This window comes from Salvelinus fontinalis, unplaced genomic scaffold (genome assembly GCF_029448725.1).
Source record: "Salvelinus fontinalis isolate EN_2023a unplaced genomic scaffold, ASM2944872v1 scaffold_1315, whole genome shotgun sequence".
Classification (NCBI taxonomy): domain Eukaryota; kingdom Metazoa; phylum Chordata; class Actinopteri; order Salmoniformes; family Salmonidae; genus Salvelinus; species Salvelinus fontinalis.
Genome location: NW_026601524.1, coordinates 21,244 through 42,873, shown reverse-complemented (window position 1 = coordinate 42,873; position 21,630 = coordinate 21,244). Strand labels below are relative to the sequence as shown.

The window sequence follows — 21,630 nt, the reverse complement described above, 5'->3', positions numbered from 1 at the left end:
TAAAGTACTTAAATAAAAATTACTTTAAAGTACAACTTAAAGGAAAACGCCACCCAAAGACTATCTTTTTGTATTTGTTTCATTAGTCCATTGTTGATATAGTCCCAAATGGTTTTGCTTGTCAGTGTTGTGACGTTGTATTAGTTAATGTGACGACTGTTGCTCATTGAATGATTAAAGGTTTCTAATTGCGTGATTAAATGAATCAAGCAATTATTAACTCATTAACCTGGGGCACCATGGGAAAATTAGTTTTATTGAGTTTTTATTTCCCAAATTAACTCAAAGAATATCAGAATATCGATTTTACAACAGTCGCTAATTAATCCGTTTCCTCTACAATCTCATTCTGAACGTCGCATAATCCGGGAATCTGCACGGACCCGGGTCTCACCAATGAGTTTGTACAACACCAATCTTAGTGGATTATTTATTTACTAGAAATCTAAAATTATGATAAAAGATACACATACACAAAACACAGTCTAGGCTATTGATTAGAACTTAGTATAACAGCCCAACACACTATGGCGCGTTACCCAAAATGGGGATTTAAAAGAGAGAGAAAAGGAGAAAGTACACGAGAGAAATATACATTTGGGTGCATTTGTCAGCTATGCTTATTTTAACCCTAACCTTGCCCCGAACTGCCGCTCTTATGGGTCAGAATATAATGATGTAATTACGTGTGGGAGGTCTCAGATGGGAAGCTCCACGTGGGTCGTTTAGGCTTCTCAATGACGCACTTCCCCGGCTCAACTCTCTGGTTGTCCTCACGATGTCAGTGTCCTTTTGGTCTGATTCCTCGCCCTTGCTCTGGGAGGGGTCTTCTGAGGACAGACAATCTGTAGCTCAAGGCTCACAGCGTAGGAATGAAACAGTGTAGATACCACGATTAGATGGAGAGTGGAGGTTAGGTGGTCTGGCTTGAATTCACCCGCTTAGACACAGCTACTCATCAGTAGCATGGGTAGAAAAATATTTCTTTGTCTTCAACCTTGGGTTGAGTTTTGGGTTCGTTGACTTTTTAGACCTTGGCTGCAGCTCGGGTCACTTAGTCTGATCTGTTCATTCTTAACACACAGGTCTTATACCCTCGGGTCAGAGGTGGGTGTAACCGCCTGTAGGGCAATTCTCTGGGCGTACCAAGTTAAGAGGCAAGGTCTAGATTTAGCTCAAATCCAATTTTAGACAACTTCACATTTCATCTTTACCAAAACATTCTCTTTGATTTGGACATTTTCCACACAACGTACAATGTATAAACATCAAGCATATCCTAGGAAAACTCTTACAGTTACAATGATTTTGTAATAACGTTATCTATTAACCTTTAATAACAAAACAAAAATGACATATTTTCATATTCCATCTATCGTCATGACCAACATTGTGGCTGACGGAAACCATTGTTCCAAAGTCTCTTTATTGCATGTTTAATGTTCTGAGGCTGGTTCTCCATAGTGAGAGGACAAAGGAATGTGGTCTGTGGCCTAAGATTTACCATGGGCGTGAGGGGTCATAAAACCCCCACATCTTCAGACCCCTAGATCTCTCCTCTGTTGGGGGTGAGAGATAATCTGTAGGATTGTGGTCTCCTGTAACCTGACCTGATCAGGACAGTCATGACATCAGCAATCAAGTTTCAAGATATGTAACGTTCAAAATACAGAAATCATCCCTGTATGATGCATTTCCATCATATGATGCCCCGTTTTGCATCATGTGATACTAAATGCATCATACGGGATGATTTCTGTATTTTGAACGTTACATATCTTGAAACTTGATTGCTGACAAGCAAAACATTTGGGTGGAGTTTTCCTTTAAGTTGTTTTTTTAGGGTATCTGTACCTTACTATTTATATTTTTTACAACTTTTACTTCACTTCATTCCTAAAGAAAATAGTGTAACTTTTATTCCATACATTTTCCCTGACACCCAAAAGTACTTGTTACATGTTGAATGCATAGCAAGACAGGAAAAATTGTCAAATTCACACACTTATCAAGAGAACATCCCTGGTCATCCTACTGTCTCACATCAGGCAGACTCACTAAACATACATGCTTTGTACATTAAATTACATTTTGTCTGTGTGTCTGAGTGTTGGAGTGTGCCCCTGGCTATCTATACATTTAAAAACCAAAAAAATGGTGCCGGCTGATTTGCTTAATATAAGGAATTTGAAATCATGTATACTTTTACTTTTGATACTTAAGTATATTTAAAACCAAATGCTTTTGTACATTATTTTAATGGGTGTCTTTCAATCTTACTTGAGTAATTTTCTATGAAGGTATTTTTACTTTAACTCAAGTATGACAATTGGATACATTTTCCAACACTGATTTGTAGTCAACTTTGTTCTGAAGTTCTGGGAAACAAGGCCCTGATCTGCAACTCTACTTCTACCCTTTAAACCAAACCTAAAGTTCCCTGCCCCAGCTGTGTGTGTAGACTTGCACACTGAGACTCGTTAGTCATTGCAAACATGTCACAATCTATTTGCAAATTTACTTTTACACTGCAATTAATTGTAGCAGCTGGAGTGGAGTATTTATAACACAAGTAGAATACTAATGAAAACAGCTCTGCTTGACCAATTATACCACATTTTTGATACACAACATTTACTCTGTGTGTGTGCAGTGTCAAATCAAAGTTTATTTGTCACATGCACAGGATACAGCAGGTGTAAACAGTAGGGTGAAATGCTAACTTGTTATCTCTTGCGAGCTCTAATGCAGTATTAGATATCAAAGGTAAGAAAATAAGATAAAATACAAACACACGACAAGTAAAAATGTACTCTATATACAGGGTCAGTACCAATACCTTATCAATGTGCAAGGATACTGGTGGTAGTTTAGGTAGATATGTACAAGTAACAAAGTGTAAAATTGTCTGTCAGCAGGAAAAATAAAATTGATAATACCGTTTTTTTTATTGCTTTGGGGTAATTTTTTGGTACATTTTTTTTGGTACATTTTCACAAAAAAAAGGCAGTTGTTTCAGAGCTCTAAGCACATTTTTAATTGACTAGGTGCAACACACAAAATCATACAGTCATCATACAGTTTTCACCAAACTTAAATCAGTGTTTAATCTAGAAATACATGTTCCACATTCCAATGCATTTTCATATAAAGTAATTGCTTACTTTACTTTTGGTATGATTCTCTTCTCTATAGTTAAAAAACATTTTACGATTACTTAATCCAAATGATCTGTCACGATCGTCTATAGGAGAGAGTGAGGACCAAGTGAAAAGAACATCTTTTATTTAGAAGAGAACCAACACAAAACGAAACCACTTTAACAAACTAACAAAATAACAAAACTGACGAACGTGAAGCTAAGAATGAACTAGTGCATACATGCAACATAGAACATCGACATTGACAATTACCCACAAACAGCTAAAGCCTATGGCTACCTTAAATATGGCTCCCAATCAGAGACAACAGAAACCAGCTGTCTCTAATTGGGAACCCATTCAGGCAACCATAGACTTTCCTAGACAACTACACACAACATTAAACCATCTTAACCCTCTAAACCATACAACACCCTAGACAATACAAAAAACACAAACTTCCCCATGTCACACCCTGACCTAACTAAAATAATAATGAAAACAAAGATATTAAGGCCAGGGCGTGACATAACCCCCCCCCCTTAAGGTGCGAAACCCGGGCGCACCAGCACACAGTCTAGGGGAGGGTCTGGGTGGGCTTCCGTCCACGGTGGCGGCTCCGGCATTGGTCGTGGTCCCCACCCCAGTCACTACCCGCCTCCGTAGCTTCCTCCAAATGGCTACTCTCCACATTAACCCCACTGGATTAAGGGGCAGCTCCGGACTAAGGGGCAGCTCCGGACTAAGGGGCAGCTCCGGACTAAGGGGCAGCTCCGGACTAAGGGGCAGCTCCGGACTAAGGGGCAGCTCCGGACTAAGGGGCAGCTCCGGACTAAGGGGCAGCTCCGGACTGAGGGACGACAGCTCCGGACTGAGGGACGACAGCTCCGGACTGAGGGACGACAGCTCCGGACTGAGGGACGACAGCTCCGGACTGAGGGACGACAGCTCCGGACTGAGGGACGACAGCTCCGGACTGAGGGACGACAGCTCCGGACTGAGGGACGACAGCTCCGGACTGAGGGACGACAGCTCCGGACTGAGGGACGACAGCTCCGGACTGAGGGACGGATCCTGGCTGGATGACGGCTCTGGCGGAACCTGGCTGGACGGCTCATGGTTGGCTGACGGATCTGGCTGCTCATGGTTGGCTGACGGATCTGGCTGCTCATGGCTGGCTGACGGATCTGGCTGCTCATGGCTGGCTGACGGATCTGGCTGCTCATGGCTGGCTGACGGATCTGGCTGCTCATGGCTGGCTGACGGATCTGGCTGCTCATGGCTGGCTGACGGATCTGGCTGCTCATGGCTGGCTGACGGATCTGGCTGCTCATGGCTGGCTGACGGATCTGGCTGCTCATGGCTGGCTGACGGATCTGGCTGCTCATGGCTGGCTGACGGATCTGGCTGCTCATGGCTGGCTGACGGATCTGGCTGCTCATGGCTGGCTGACGGATCTGGCTGCTCATGGCTGGCTGACGGATCTGGCTGCTCATGGCTGGCTGGCGGATCTGGCTGCACATGGCTGGCTGGCGGATCTGGCTGCACATGGCTGGCTGGCGGATCTGGCTGCACATGGCTGGCTGGCGGATCTGGCAGATCCTGTCTGGTTGGCGGCTCTGGCAGATCCTGTCTGGTTGGCGGCTCTGGCAGATCCTGTCTGGTTGGCGGCTCTGGCAGATCCTGTCTGGTTGGCGGCTCTGGCAGATCCTGTCTGGTTGGCGGCTCTGGCAGATCCTGTCTGGTTGGCGGCTCTGGCAGATCCTGTCTGGTTGGCGGCTCTGGCAGATCCTGTCTGACGAATGGCTCTGACGGCTCGGGACAGACGGGCGGCTCTAGTGGCTCGGGGCAGATGGATGGCTCAGATGGCGCTGGGTAGACGGATGGCTCAGATGGCGTTGGGTAGACGGATGGCTCAGATGGCGCTGGGTAGACGGAATGGCTCAGATGGCGCTGGGTAGACGGATGGCTCAGATGGCGCTTGGCAGACGGGCAGTTCAGGCATCGCTGTGCAGACGGCAGACTCTGGCCAGCTGAGGCGCACTGTAGGCCTGGTGCGTGGTGCCGGAACTGGTGTTACCGGGCTGGGGACATGCATCTCAGGGCTAGTGCGGGGAGCAGGAACAGGGCATACTGGACTCTGGGAACACACAGGAGGCTTGGTGCATGGTTTAGGCACTGGTGGTAAAGGGTTGGAGACACGCACCATAGGGCTAGTGCGTGGAGGAGACACTGGTGGTACTGGGTTGGGGCGGGGAGGTGGCGCCGGAAATACCGGACCGTGCAGGCGTACTGGCTCCCTTGAGCACTGAGCCTGCCCAACCTTACCTGGTTGTATGCTCCCCGTCGCCCGACCAGTGCTGGGAGGTGGAATAACCCGCACCGGGCTATGTAGGCGAACCGGGGACACCATGTGTAAGGCTGGTGCCATGTAAGCCGGCCCGAGGAGACGCACTGGGGACCAGATGCGTTGGGCCGGCTTCATGACACCCGGCTCAACGCTCAATCTAGCCCGGCCGATACGTGGAGCTGGAATGTACCAAACCGGGCTATGCACGTGTACAGGAGACACCATGCGCTCTACTGCTTAACACGGTGTCTGCCCGTACTCTCGCTCTCCACGGTAAGTACAGGGAGTAGGCGCAGGTCTCCTACCTGACTTCGCCACACTCCCTTTAAGGCCCCCCCCCAAGAAATGTTTGGGTTGTACTCACGGGCTTCCAGCCTTGCTTCCGTGCTGCCTCCTCATATTTGTCTCCTCTCGGCTTTAGCTGCCTCCAGCTCTTCACGAGGGAGGCGATATTCTCCCGGTTGTGGCCAAGGCCCCTTACCATCCAGTATTTCCTCCCATGTCCATGAATCCTGTGTAGGTGGATCCTGTTGCCGCTTGATCCCGCATTGGTGGGTAATTCTGTCACGATCGTCTTGATATGAGTGAGAGGACCAAGGCGCAGCGCGTGAAAAGAACATATTTTATTTAGAAGAGAACCAACACAAAACGAAACCACTTTAACAAACTAACAAAATAACAAAACTGACGAACGTGAAGCTAAGAATGAACTAGTGCATACATACAACATAGAACATCGACATTGACAATTACCCACAAACAGCTAAAGCCTATGGCTACCTTAAATATGGCTCCCAATCAGTGACAACAGAAACCAGCTGTCTCTAATTGGGAACCCATTCAGGCAACCATAGACTTTCCTAGACAACTACACACAACATTAAACCATCTATACACCTTAACCCTCTAAACCATACAACACCCTAGACAATACAAAAAACACAAACTTCCCCATGTCACACCCTGACCTAACTAAAATAATAATGAAAACAAAGATATTAAGGCCAGGGCGTGACATGATCTTTTAAATAACTGTCTTCATTCTACACACGATACCCCATAATGAAAAAGTGAAAACAGGTTTTTATAAAGAGAAATACCTTATTTACAAAAGTATTGTTATGCGACTCGAAATTGGGCTGAGGTGCATCCTGTTTCCAATGACCATCCTTGATATGTTTCTACAACTTGATTGGAGATCAAGTGTGGTAAATTCAATTGATTGGACATGATTTGGAAAGGCACACACCTGTATGATCCTGACAAGTCTCCCAGTCCCTGCTGCCTCCACCATGCTTCGCTGTAGGGATGGTGCCAGGCTTCCTCCAGACGTGACGCTTGGCATTTAGGCCAAAGAGTTCAATCTTGGTTTCATCAGGCCTGGTCTGAGAGTCCTTTAGGTGCCTTTTGGCAAACTCCAAGTGGGCTGTCATGTGCCTTTTACTGAGGAGTGGCTTCCGTCTGGCCACTCTACGATAAAGGCCTGATTGGTGGACGACTGCAGAGATGGTTGTCCTTCTGGAAGGTTCTCCCATCTCCACAGAGGATCTCTGGAGCTCTGTTAGTGACCATCGGGTTCTTGGTCACCTCCCTGACCAAGGCCCTTCTCCCCCGATTTGCCAGCTCTAGGAAGAGTATTGGATGTTCCAAACTTCTTCTATTTAAGAATGATGGAGGCCACTGTGTTCTTTTGGGACCTGCACTATTGCAGAAATGTTTTGGTTCCTTTCCCCAGATCTGTGCCTCGACACAATCCTGTCTCGGAGCTCTACGGACATTTCCTTCGACCTCCTTGCTTGGTTTTTGCTCAGACATGCACTGTCAATTGTGGGACCTTATATAGACAGGTGTGTGCCTTTCCCAATCACTCGAATTTACCACAGGTGGACTCCAATCAAGTTGTAGAAACATCTCAAGGATGATTAATGGAAACAGGATGCATCTGAGCTCAATTTTGAGTCTCATAGCAAAGGGTCTGAGTAGTTATGTAAATAAGGTATTTTTATTTTTATTTTATTTTTTATAAATTAGCAAAGATGTTTAAAAACCTGTTTTCACTTTGTCATTATGGGGTATTGTGTGTAGATTGATGAGGAAAACATTGAATGTAATGATATTTTGGAATAAGTCTGTAAACGGAACAGAATGTGGAAAAAGTCAAGGGGTCTGAATATTTTCCGAATGCACTGTATGTCAGGCTTGGATTCGCCATGTCAAAATGTTTTTCCCCAGGTGCATGAACAATGAGAATATTTACTGTGATTTGGATGAGGACCGATGGCCAAATGCTCAAGACAGGCTTGATGCAAACTAGTGCCTGTTAAACATTGTTTCTTTCATTTGTTTCATTGGTTACATTGTAAAATATGTCTTCAATGATCACACATGGGATAGTATCTTGAATGTTTTGATATTGGATTAACTGGTTGTTAAAATAACTACATTGAGAAGATATCATTATGTTGTGTTTTGATGATTAAACCAATGTACTCATTAAATTTCACAGTGAACTTATCAATGTTTGTATGGTAAAATGAATGCACAATGAAAGGTTTTGAATGTACTGTAAGACTGGCTGTGTGACAAGTGTTACCAGTTTGGAGTTTGGTACTAAGAGTTTTGAAAATTAGTACCAAAACTATAAACAAAAACTGTTATAAGAAATAGTAGCAGCAGTGTATGTGGTGAAAGTGTGTGTGCATGTGTGATTGTGTATGGGCGTCAACATGTGTGATAATGTCAGTGTCAGTTTAAACATGTGTGAATTTGTGGGTAGAGACCTGTGAGTGTGCATGGAGTCAGTGCAGATAGAGTCAGTGCAGACAGTCCGTGGGTGATGGTGGGCAGCCATTGATTAGCTGTTCAACAGTCTTATTGCTTGGGGATGGAAGATGTCTGTGAGCCTGTTGGTCCGAGACCTGATGCTCTGGTACCGCCTGCCGGATGGTAGTGGAGAGAACAGTACATGGATGGGGTGGCTGAAGTATTTGGCAATTTTCCGTGCTTCCTCAAACACCACCTGGTATAAATGTCCTGGATGGCTGGGAACTTGCATCAGTATGCATATAATTCAAGTAAAATGGTGCCGCTAAGATAACAACTGATTCCACTTCGAAAGACCATTTCGATGAATTTTGTAATATGAAATCATATCAATCCAGTCATGACCGATTCAATCTTAATTATCCCTCCCTCCCTCCCTCCCACTCTCTCACTCTCTCCATCTAGCCTTCGTTCTAAGCTGTGCCTTCCCTAAGGAGCCAGCCAATGGGGAAGTATCAGTGACTCACCTCCATGCTGGGGGAGAGGCCTACTTCCAGTGTCTGACCGGTTACCAGCTGCAAGGCCCCACCATGCTCACCTGTCGCAACGCCACTACACCTTACTGGAGTGGCAAGGAGCCCAAATGCCTGGGTAAGAGCCAACAACACTGCTTCCTTCCTGCCAAACACACACACACACACAGAAACACACACACACACACACACACAGACACACACACACACATACTATACCGACAGAGATGGCCGCCTCGCTTCGCGTTCCTAGGAAACTATGCAGTATTTTGTTTTTCTATGTGTTATTTCTTACATTGCTACCGCAGGAAAACGTAGTTTTTATTACATACAGTCGGGAGGAACTATTGGATATAAGAGCAACGTCAACTCACCAACATTACGACCAGGAATATGACTTTCCCGAAGTGGATCCTCTGTTTGGCCCACCACCCAGGACAATGGATCGGATCCCAGCCGGCGACCCAAAACAACGGCGCCTCAGAAGGGGCAGTTGGAGCAGTCTTCTGGTCAGGCTCTGTAGACGGGCACATCGCGCACCGCTCCCGAGCATACTACTGGCCAATGTCCAGTCTCTTGACATCAAGGTAGACGAAATCCGAGCAAGGGTTGCCTTCCAAAGAGACATCAGAAACTGTAACGTTCTTTGTTTCACGGAAACATGGCTCACTCGAGACACGCTATCGGAGTCGGTACAGCCACCTGGTTTCTTCATGCATCGCGCCGACAGAAACAAGCATCTCTTTGGTAAGAAGAAGGGCGGGGGTGTATACCTTATGATTAACGAGACGTGGTGTGATCATAACAACATACAGGAACTCAAGTCCTTTTGTTCACCTGACTTAGAATTCCTCACAATCAAATGCCGACCGCATTATCTACCAAGAGAATTCTCTTCGATCATAATCACAGTTGTGTATATTCCCCCCCAAGCAGACACATTGACGGCCCTGAAAGAACTTAATTCGACTCTATGTAAACTGGAAACCACATATCCTGAGGCTGCATTTATTGTAGCTAGGGATTTTAACAAGGCTAATCTGAAAACAAGGCTCCCTAAATTCTATCAGCATATCGATTCTGCGACCCGGGCTGGCAAAACCCTGGATCATTGTTATTCTAACTTCAGCAACGCATATAAGGCCCTCCTCCGCCCTCCTTTCGGAAAAGGTGACCACGCTTCAAGATTGCTTCGATAACGTGGACTGGGATATGTTCCGCTTAGCGGTGAACAACAACATTGATGAATACACTGATTCGGTGAGCGAGTTTATTAGCAAGTGCATCGGTGATGTTGTACCCACAGCATCTATTAAAACATTCCCCTAAAACATTCCCCAACCAGAAACCGTGGCTGGATGGCAGCATTCGCACAAAACTGAAAGCTCGAACCATTGCTTTTAATCAGGGCAAGGTGAACGGAAACATGACCGAATACAAACAGTGTAGCTATTCCCTCCGCAAGGCAATCAAACAAGCTAAGCGTCAGTATAGAGAGAAAGTAGAGTCGCAATTCAACGGCTCAGACACGAAAAGTATGTGGAAGGGTTTACAGTCAATCATGGACTACAAAAGGAAAGCCAGCCCCATCGCGGACCACGATGTCTTGCTTCCAGACAAACTAAACAACTTCTTTGCTCGCTTTGAGGACAATTCAGTGCCACTGACAAGGCCTGCTACTAAAACCTGTGGGCTCTCCTTCAATGCAGCCAACGTGAATAAAACATTTAAACGTGTTAACCCTCGCAAGGCTGCAGGCCCAGACGGCATCCCCAGCCGCGTCCTCAGAGCATGCGCAGACCAGCTGGCTGGTGTGTTTACGGACATATTCAATCAATCCTTATCCCAGTTTGCTGTTCCCACATGCTTCAAGATGGCCACCCTGGGTCTCGACCCCGCCCTGTGCAACTGGGTCCTGGACTTCCTGATGGGCCACGCCCAGGTGGTGAGGGTAGGTAACAACATCTCCACCCCGCTGATCCTCAACACTGACGCCCCACAAGAGTGCGTTCTCAGCCCTCTCCTGTACTCCCTGTTCACCCACGACTGTGTGGCCATGTACGCCTCCAACTCAATCATCAACTTTGCAGACGGCACTACAGTGGTAGGCTTGATTACCAACAACGACGAGACGGCCTACAGGGAGGAGGTGAGGGCCCTCGGAGTGTGGTGTCAGGAAAATAACCTCACACTCAATGTCAACAAAATAAAGGAGATGATCGTGGACTTCAGGAAACAGCAGAGGGAGCAGCCCCCTATCCACATCGATGGGACAGTAGTGGAGAGGGTGGAAAGTTTTAAGTTCCTCGGCGTACACATCACGGACAAACTGAAATGGTCCACCCACACAGACAGCGTTTTGAAGAAGGTGCAGCAGCGCTTCTTCAACCTCAGGAGGCTGAATAAATTCGGCTTGTCACCAAAAACACTCACAAACTTTTACAGATGCACAATCGAGAGCATCCTGTTGGGCTGTATGACCGCCTGGTACGGCAACTGCTCCGCCCATAACTGTAAGGCTCTCCAGAGGGTAGTGAGGTCTGCACAACGCATCACCAGGGGCAAACTACCTGCCCTCCAGGACACCTACACCACCCGATGTCACAGGAAGGCCAAAAAGATCATCAAGGACAACAACCACCCGAGCCACTGCCTGTTCATTCCACTATCATCCAGAAAGCGAGGTCAGTACAGTGCATCAAAGCGGGGACCGAGAGGCTGAAAAACAGCTTCTATCTCAAGGCCATGAGACTGTTAAACAGCCATCACTAACATAGAGTGGCTGCTGCGAACATACTGACTCAACTCCAGCCACTTTAATAATGGGAAAATGTATGTAATACATTTTTCACTAGCCACTTTAAACAATGCCACTTTATATAATGTTTACATACCCTACATTACTCATCTCATATGTATATACTGTACTCTATACCATCTACTGCATCTTGCCTATGCCGTTCGGCCATCACTCATTCATATGTTTTTATGTACATTTTCTTATTCATTCCTTTACACTTGTGTGTATAAGGTAGTTGTTGTGAAATTGTTAGGTTAGATTACTTGTTAGATATTACTACATGGTCGGAACTAGAAGCACAAGCATTTCGCTACACTCGCATTAACATCTGCTAACCATGTGTATGTGACAAATAAAATTTGATTTGATTTGACACCCACACACACACATACAGAAATACACACTTTAGCTCTTCAACCCCAGGAACCATCCAGCCGCTCACTGAGAACCAATGGGAATATATAATACCCCCCCAGAGAACGCCACAGAGGCTGACAACTGAGGAGAATAACATTTCAGCTGAATGATTAAAGTAATTAAACTCAGTTTAAATGGACTGGGTGTTATTTGTCTCCCACTGCCCAGAGGTTAATTGAGGTTTATTGCGTGCTTTTTATGGTAGGCCATCCAGACTGTTCTCATAGACTAGATTTAACATAGTAAATGTAGATCAGGGAGACTCGTCAGATACAACTTTATAATTTTAGTTAATTGGTAACTTTGCAACTACTTACTACTTTTTAGCTACTTTGCAACTACTTAACATGTTAGCTAATCCTAACCCTAACCCAAACCTTAACCCTTTAACCTAACTCCTAACCTTAACCCCTAACCCCTAGCCTTGCTAATGTTAGCCGGATGGCTAACGTTAGCAATAGCATTAGCCACCTAGCCAACGTTAGCCACAGCAAATTGGAATTCGTAACATATCATGTGTTTCTACAAAATGTTTACAAATTGTCAATTTTTGCTAATTCGTAACATATTGTTCGAATTGCAATTTGTAACATATTGTACGAATTGCAATTAGTAACATATCATATGAAATGGATGATGGACATCCACAAATTAATACATACCATACGAAATGGGGTATCTGATTTAAGAACAGAATAATACGAAATGCTCTGAGAACAGGTTGGCCAATCAGGTGTCTGGCTTACCACTGTGCAACTTGAATTCTCTCACTGTAACCTCCATCCCGTTTTCCAGACTTTTTAAAATAGAAATCCAGGGTTAGGAGCAATAGTGCAGTGTTATGGCAGTGTTACTTGAGCAACTAACTCATCAAGCCTACTTTTTTTCATAAATAGTTTATGTATTTCGATCACTAACAATATTTGTCAAAAGTCGTCATAATAAAAAATGTGGAAGAGACTTTATGGTCGCACGACAATTAATTTGGTTTTTCGCCAAAATGACTCTCTTCCATTCATGGATTTGTTCATTAAAACCTCTTCAATATAAAGTCCCCTGCTTGGTGGACCTACGTGGTTCTGGTACCGATTCCGATCACCATTTTTGCTTATAAAGCAATTTCGATTTCAAATGGTCTACATTGAGCGGTAGTCCTGATTCTCACGGACACAGGAGTATGCCTCTTCTGCCTGTGTGAAGCAGGATGTAAAATCTGACACCACTTGAACCTGGGAATTCCCTCCTACCATTTAATTTGCTCTTCCGAATGTAGGCAAGCTAGAGCTGTGTGAGATATTCACAGAGGGGGCAGACATTTTGTTCAAGAGAGACCTTTAGAAAAAACTCACATTTTCTCTAACACTAAATATACAAATATGTATTTTATAGTTATGAGGAAGGTGGAATCTTATAGTTAGTCATTGTATACATTAATTATACTATATTCAGAACAAATATAAGTAATTACAAGCCTTATTTATACAGTTTTGTTGAACAGGAAAAACATAATATAAGAAAATTCATATTTTATCATATTTGTACTGTGTACTTGAGCTTGTGTTCTCAAAAGTGACAACACCTCAGCAATTTATTTTTAAAAATCACCAGAAAGTTGAGATTTGAACCTTTCTTGGAGTATACAGCATTACTAGTTATTGTTTATGGCCCTCTCATGATAAACAATTACTTTAGGGGATTACATAGTAACATTTTAGATTACATTTAATTACATTTAAGAGTTTTTTAAATGTTACTCCAAAAAATGGTTCACGGTAAGCAATTAATTCAATGTGGTTAAAGGCAGTCTCAGCGATATGACATAGATGCAGAAAGTAAACAGCAAAAAAAGTAAAAAGGCGTCACTACAGACCCTGGTTCACTTCCAGGCTGTATGACAACTGGCCGTGATTGGGAGTCCCATAGGGTGGCGCACAATTGTTCCAGTGTCGTCCAGGTTAGGGTTTGGCCGGGGTAGGCCGTCATTGTAAAAAATCATTTCTTCTTAAAAACCTCTTGAAGCTAGAGGGCAGAATTTTTATGTTTGGAAAAATAACGTTCCCATTGTAAACTGCCTATTTCTCAGGTCCAGATGCTAGAATATGCATATAATTGACAGAGTAGGATAGAAAACTGTCACGATCGTCGTAACTTTGAAGAAGAGTGGACCAAGGCGCAGTGTGATAGAAAGACATCTTCTTTTATTATGAAGACGAACAAAACAACAAACAGACGACCGTGAAGCTATTCAAACAAAATAGTGCTGACACTAAACACTACACATAGACAATTACCCACAATAGCCTAATGCCTATGGCTGCCTTAAATATGGCTCCCAATCAGAGACAATGAAAGACAGCTGTCTCTGATTGAGAACCATTCAGGCAACCATAGACTTACCTAGACACCTACACTAAACAAAACCCCATAACCTCGACAAAACCCCCTATACAATACAACCACCCAAGACGAGACAAATACACACAAACATCCCCCCTGTCACACCCTGAACTAACCAAAATATTACAGAAAACAAAGAATACTAAGGCCAGGGCGTGACAGTACCCCCCCCCCCCCCAAAGATCCGCAAAACCTGACACAGAAGGGGAGGGTCCGGGTGGGCCTTCCTACGGCGGCGGCTCGGGTGCGGGACATGGCCCCCACTCCAGCATAGTTAATACCCGCTTTGGTGGCTCTGGGAGATCCTGGCTGGCGGCTCTGGCAGATCCTGGCTGGCGGGCGGCTCTGGCAGATCCTGGCTGGCTGGCGGCTCTGGCAGATCCTGGCTGGCGGGCGGCTCTGGCAGATCCTGGCTGGCGGGCGGCTCTGGCTGCCCCTGGCTGGCGGGCGGCTCTGGCTGCCCCTGGCTTGCGGGCGGATCTGGCTGCCCCTGGCTGGCGGGCGGCTCTGGCTGCCCCTGGCTGGCGGGCGGCTCTGGCTGCCACTGGCTGGCGGGCGGCTCTGGTTGCCCCTGGCTGGCGGGCGGCTCTGGCTGCCCCTGGCTGGCGGGCGGCTCTGGCTGCTCCTGGCTGGCGGGCGGCTCTGGCTGCTCCTGGCTGGCGGGCGGCTCTGGCTGCTCCTGTCTGGCGGGCGGCTCTGGCTGCTCCTGGCTGGCGGGCGGCTCTGGCTGCTCCTGTCTGGCGGGCGGCTCTGGCTGCTCCTGTCTGGCGGACGGCTCTAGCGGCTCCTGACTGACGGGCGGCTCTAGCGGCTCGGGACAGACGGGCGGCTCTGACGGCTCGGGACAGACGGGCGGCTCTGATGGCTCGGGACAGACGGGCGGCTGTGACGGCTCGGGACAGACGTGCAGTTCAGACGGCGCTGGCCTGACGGATATCCCAGGCGGCTCTGGGCAGATGGGCAGTGCAGACGGCAGACTCTGGCCGGCTGAGGCGCAGAGTAGGCCTGGTGCCGGAACTGGTGGTACCGGGCTAAGGACACGCATCTTAAGGCTAGTGCGGGGAGCAGCAGCAAGACGCACAGGACTCTGGAGACGCACAGGAGGCTTGGTGCGTGGTGTAGGCACTGGTGGTACTGGGCTGGGGCGGGGAGGTGGCGCCGGATATACCGGACCGTGCAGGCGTTCTGGCTCCCTTGAGCACTGAGCCTGCCCAACCTTACCTGGTTGAATGCTCCCCATAGCCCGACCAGTGCGGGGAGGTGGAATAACCCGCACTGGACTGTGTTGGCGAACCGGGGACACCATGCGTAAGGCTGGTGCCATGTATGCCGGCCCGAGGAGATGCACTGGAGACCAGACGCGTTGAGCCGGCTTCATGGCACCTGGCTCAATGCCCAATCTAGCCCTGCCAGTGCGGGGAGGTGGAATAACCCGCACCGGGCTATGCACACGTACAGGAGACACCATGCGCTCTACCGCATAACACGGTGTCTGCCCGTACTCTCGCACTCCACGGTAAGCATAGGGAGTTGGCGCAGGTCTCCTACCTGACTTCGCCACACTACCCTTTAGCCCCCCCCCCCCCCCCTCCCCAATAATTTTTTGGGGCTGACTCACAGGCTTCCTACCGCGTCGTCGTGCTGCTTCCATTCGCCGGTATCCCTCCTCACACTGCTCCAGAGAATCCCAGGTGGGCTCCGGCATTCTCCCTGGGTCGATCGCCCACCTGTCGATCTCCTCCCACGTAGTATAGTCCAGACTTTGCTCCCATTGCCATAAATCCTGTGTAGGTTGCTCCTGCTGCTGCTTAACACGCTGCTTGGTCCTTGTTTGGTGGGTAATTCTGTCATGATCGTCGTAACTTTGAAGAAGAGTGGACCAAGGCGCAGCATGATAGAAAGTCATCTTCTTTTATTATGAAGACGAACAAACAAACAAAACAACAAACAGACGACCGTGAAGCTATTCAAACAAAATAGTGCTGACACTAAACACTACACATAGACAATTACCCACAATAGCCTAATGCCTATGGCTGCCTTAAATATGGCTCCCAATCAGAGACAATGAAAGACAGCTGTCTCTGATTGAGAACCATTCAGGCAACCATAGACCTACCTAGACATTTACACTAAACACAACCCCATAACCTCTACAAAACCCCCTATACAATACAACCACCCAAGACGAGACAAATACACACAAACATCCCCCCTGTCACACCCTGACCTAACCAAAATATTACAGAAAACAAAGAATACTAAGGCCAGGGCGTGACAAAAACACTCTAAAGTTTCCAAAACTATCAAAATATTGTCTGTGAGTATAACAGAACTGATTTTGCAGGCGAAAACCTGAGGAGATCCAACCCGGAAGTGACTTTTATTTTGAAAACTCACTGTTCCATTGCCTGCCTTTCGTCCATTTAAAGGGATATCAACCAGATTCCTTTTCCTGTGGCTTCCTCAGGGTGTGAACAGTCTTTAGATATAGTTTCAAGCTTTAATTCTGAAGAATTAGCGAGATTTATCAAATCGCGTCAGTGGATCAACGATGTCCTTCCATTAGTTAATGCGCGCAACATGCAAAGCTTTTGTATTGAACAATTTACAGTCCGGTTGAAATATTATCGATTACTTATGTTAAAAATAACCTGAGGTTTGATTATTAAAAACGTTTGACATGTTTCTACGAACTTTACGGATACTATTTAGAATTTTCGTCAAGCCTTGATGACCTGCCTAAGGCTGTGGAATACTGAACATAACGCGCCAAACAAATGGAGGTTTTTTATATAAAAATAATCTTTATCGAACAAAAGGAACATTTATTGTGTAACTGGGAGTCTCGTGAGTGCAAACATCCGAAGATCATAAAAGGTAAGCGATTCATTTTATTGCTTTTCTGACTTTCGTGACCAATCTAGATTGCTGCTAGGTGTTCTTAATGTTTTGTCTAGTGATCGATAAACTCACACAAACGCTTGGATTGCTTTCGCTGTAAAGCATATTTTCAAAATCTGACACGACAGGTGGATTAACAACAAGCTAAGCTGTGTTTTCCTATATTGCACTTGTGATTTCATGAATATAATCTTTTTTGCTATTTATTTTTAATTTGCCGCTCTGCAATTTAGCGGTATTTTATGAAAATGATCCCGCTAAAGGGATCCGTTCGTCAATAAGTTTTAACTGACTTGCATAGTTAAACAAAGGTTCAATAAAAATAAATAAAAATGTATACATCAAAAATTGGATGTGGCATCAGCAGATGGACCCTTTAAACCAACCCTGGGACAGATGCTGAATTGTGATTGGCCGAAATCCAACGCATGAGAAATCATGACGTTCTAAACCTTTCAGTTTTCAGGGGAAAAGCAGAGAAGACGCAAAGCCTGAAAATCGGGTTTCTTTAAAACCCGCTCAGACGGTTCTTTTACACGTGCTACGTTAGGTTATTCGAAGCAGAGACATTTCACTGGCTAATTCTTTCTGGTGTGGTGGGTAGGGAGAGCGGGGAGGGAACAATAAGTAGACCAGAGCTATCTGTTATTATTTAGTTTCACACTTTAAAAAATCCTGTCTGTGTAAGTGGGCTTTCCCTTTCTCACGTGAGCATAGTAAACTGAATGTATCCACTTTGGTTGATTTCCTGCTGTGGCCAGACATGGAAAGGTTTGGCTATACTTGCAGCTGTATAGCCAAATTGCTATCAGACATTGTGGTCTGGGTTAGGTCAGTAGTGCTTTGACTTATGTTGTTCTTCGTCCTGTTAATTATTTTGTAAATATTGTAGGAAGGCCTACTTGACTATTGTTTATATCCACTGTGAAAATAATAGCCCTCACTGCAACGGCTAACTTCACATTGTGTAAAGCCCATGCCTCCCTGTATACCAGTAATAGATTGTACTTAGGCCTTAAGTGAGCTTTTACACCATGTCAGTTGAGCATCATCATTAAGGTCCAAAGTTGATTGGTTGTGCTGTGAGGCCTGGTTTCGTAGTGTCTGATTACCAGTATGGCAAGAGGGAGCAGTGCTACGGAGACGAGACCTAGCTAGTGGCTAACACTATAGTAATTAGGAGTGGGCTACATGACTAACGTTCACCTGCTCTGGGATAGGGAAGATACCTAGTCAATTGTACAACTGAACACATTCAACTGAAATGTGTCTTCCACATTTAACCCAACCTCTCTGAATCAGAGAGGTGCGGAGGACTGCCTTAATCGACATCCACATCTTCTGTGCCCGGGGAATAGTGGGTTAACTGCCTTGCTCAGAGACAGAACGGCAGATTTTTACCTTGTCACCTCGGGGATTCGATACAGCAACCTTTCGGTTACTGCCCCATTGCTCTAACCACTAAGCTACCTGCTGCTCTATATAGCACCATCTCTTCTGCCAGCCCCACTCTCACTCCCTACAGCTGTTCTGCACTGATACTATTCTGCTGCTATGCTCTCCTCACTAGTCCATCATCACACACAGTCAGAAAGTCAGTCAGTCCCTGGTGAGTTGGCTATTTGCCAGACCACCACACAGCTCCCAGACTCCAAAACATTCTCCTTCTCTTTCAGTACAGGAATGGAAACTTTCTTACTCCTGACCTCAGGTTCTATGTACTGGGGTATTACTCAGCAAAGAGAGAGCAGAAAACCAACATTGTTATAGAAAATAAGCCTTTATACAAAGGGACATTTAAGTTATTTTTATATCTAACCTCCCCTTCCTCTCTCTCCGTCTCCTTATCTCTCTTATCAAATCCATCCTCAATACAGCTTCCTGTGGTGGTATGATTAAAAATGCCACGTTGGGCCGTATTGTCTCTCCTGGATTCCCTGGCAACTACAGTAACAACTTGACGTGCCATTGGGTACTGGAGGCTCCTGAAGGCCACCGGCTTCATGTTCACTTTGAGAAAATGGCTTTGGCTGAGGATGATGACAGGTAGAGTACACAGAAAGGTGGATGGAAGCTGTGTGTGTGTGTGTGTGTGGGGGGGGGGGGGCAACAACACTTGTCAACACCTAGCCTAGTTGTATGCCTTAACTAAATCCCCTATGTGAGTGACTATGAGTCAAATTTGAACGGATTGGAGGATGAAATTGAAACGGCTTTATGTCATTTTAAATAATTAACTGTATTTCCTCATGCAAATTAATTGAGGGACTATAGAGGCCACTCAGACGCAGGGAGACAGTAATTATTTACATTTTTGTACCATAACTACTATGTCTCAAGGCTATGGTAACAAACTGACATTTAATGAAGCTGCTTGCTGCCGAGTTGTGTAGAATCTTATCACAGGGTTATTACAGCCACAGATGAAACAATGAGTGCCACTTCAGAACCACTCACCACTCCCTTTGGATGTTTCTCTTAGTCCTCAATGGCAAGTGTGTCTCATTCCCCCTTCCCCCATTTTATTAAGCACTATTTTTGATTGTGTTTCAGACTCCTTATAAAGAATGGGAACAACATTGACTCCCCTCCGGTGTATGACTCCTACGAGGTGGAGTACCTGCCCAATGAGGGCGTGGTGAGCACAGGCCGTCACCTCTTTGTGGAGTTCACCACAGATGGGACGGTCACCTCTACGGGAGCAGCAATCAGATATGAAGGTACTTCAAAGAATCAACAGAATACTAGCATTTATTCAACCTATGCTAACTAATGTCAAATTGAGGATTGATGGTGACTTATTGTAACAAAAAATCCACGTGTGATTTGTATCCTGCAGCTTTTGCAAAGGGCACATGCTATGGGCCCTTTGTGAAGTATGGCAACTTCACCAGCAGTGACACGGCCTACGGTGTGGGTGCGGTAGTGGAGTTTGCCTGTGACCCTGGCTACACTCTGGAGCAGGGCTCAGTCATCATTGAGTGTCTGGACGCAGAGAACCCCCAGTGGAATGAGACAGAGCCAGCCTGCAGGGGTGAGTCCTCATCCCATTTACAAAGCCAGGCCACAGAATTTCCCCTGCTCATGTTTAGCTAATTCTCTATCAGCATCTGGGTACAATCTAGGAACCCCAGCCACAATAAACCCAGCTACCCCAGTCTCCCAGGATCTGATCCTCAATGACTTTTCAATATGTCATGCATCCTAGCCCATGTGTTTCCAGGGCAGGTTTCAGTAGTGCTACAGACTGAAGGTATTCCCCTGTGCAGTCTAGGCTACACACTGAGCCAATGGCCAATGGCCATCAAAGCCTAGGTGTATTCTCTCTTTCTCTTTCGCCATCCTTTTCTTTCATTCATTCTTTCTTTCTTTCTTTCTCTCTCTCTCTCTTGCTCCCTTTCCCCCCTTTACTTTAGCTTTTTCTTTCTCACTCTCTCTCTTTCCCAAAGACACACACACACTGACCTCACAACCTCTTACACTTTATCTACTTCCCCCGCACTGCCCCACACCACACTGCCCTTGATCTTACAGCTCTTCAGCAAAGGTAGACATTAAAGGATTCAATTTCTGCTGAGCTACACTACTGTATTTTACAGCGTTAGCCATTTGTAATGGTTCTATACCACCCCTCTTGCTCTTGAGTTTTCAAGGAGCATAGAAAGTCATTATGAATGGTATTCTGTTCAGCAGTGATGCTCTTTCATCGCCATCGCTTATTTACCCATGTGAATTCACACGGCATTTGAAAGATGTCCCACAGTCCCCAGACCAACAGCAAAACCACATATTATTTCATATCATTAGCTCAGCTGGCACTGACATTTTAGATGTTCAATCACTTGACTGTGAGTAGGCCTACATGTTGTTAGTTTGTTCTTGGTGTTTTATCTTTGTGTGAACTATTTTGGATTATCACAGTGTTGGCCATGAATGTATGTGTTTCTCAGTATTTGGATTTGACTTGTTTGTGTGTGTGTCCCAGCTGTGTGTAGTGGTGAAATCACAGACTCAGCCGGGGTGGTTCTCTCTCCAAACTGGCCGGAGACCTACGACAAGGGCCAGGACTGCATCTGGGGCATCCACGTGGAAGAGGACAAGAGGATTATGCTGGACATCCAAGTGTAAGTGACAGCTCTCCGCTCCAACAGCAGCCATAGTGGTCACTGCCCAGCTAGCACATAATGTTCTGAGAACCATATGTTTCTTAGAGCTTGGTGAGAGTGTGGTTGTCCTTTGGTTATTTAGCGTACAGCTTTCTGTGAATGGTGCAGGATAGTTGCTTGGCTTTGGAACATTGTTAGTGCATTTAACCCTCTGACACGT

The 21,630-nt window shown here is 45.9% G+C and overlaps 1 protein-coding gene across 1 annotated transcript; it reads left to right on the top strand.

Annotated features, from left to right (window-relative positions):
* Positions 1–8,381: 8,381 nt before the first annotated feature.
* Positions 8,382–21,452, top strand: LOC129848985 (seizure protein 6-like). The gene is made up of 6 exons (XM_055916066.1): positions 8,382–8,436; positions 8,719–8,904; positions 19,182–19,350; positions 19,858–20,024; positions 20,144–20,338; positions 21,290–21,452. The coding sequence occupies exons 1-6, from the start codon at positions 8,382–8,384 to the stop codon at positions 21,430–21,432; spliced, it is 915 nt and encodes a 304-aa protein (XP_055772041.1). The 3' UTR covers positions 21,433–21,452.
* Positions 21,453–21,630: the final 178 nt, after the last annotated feature.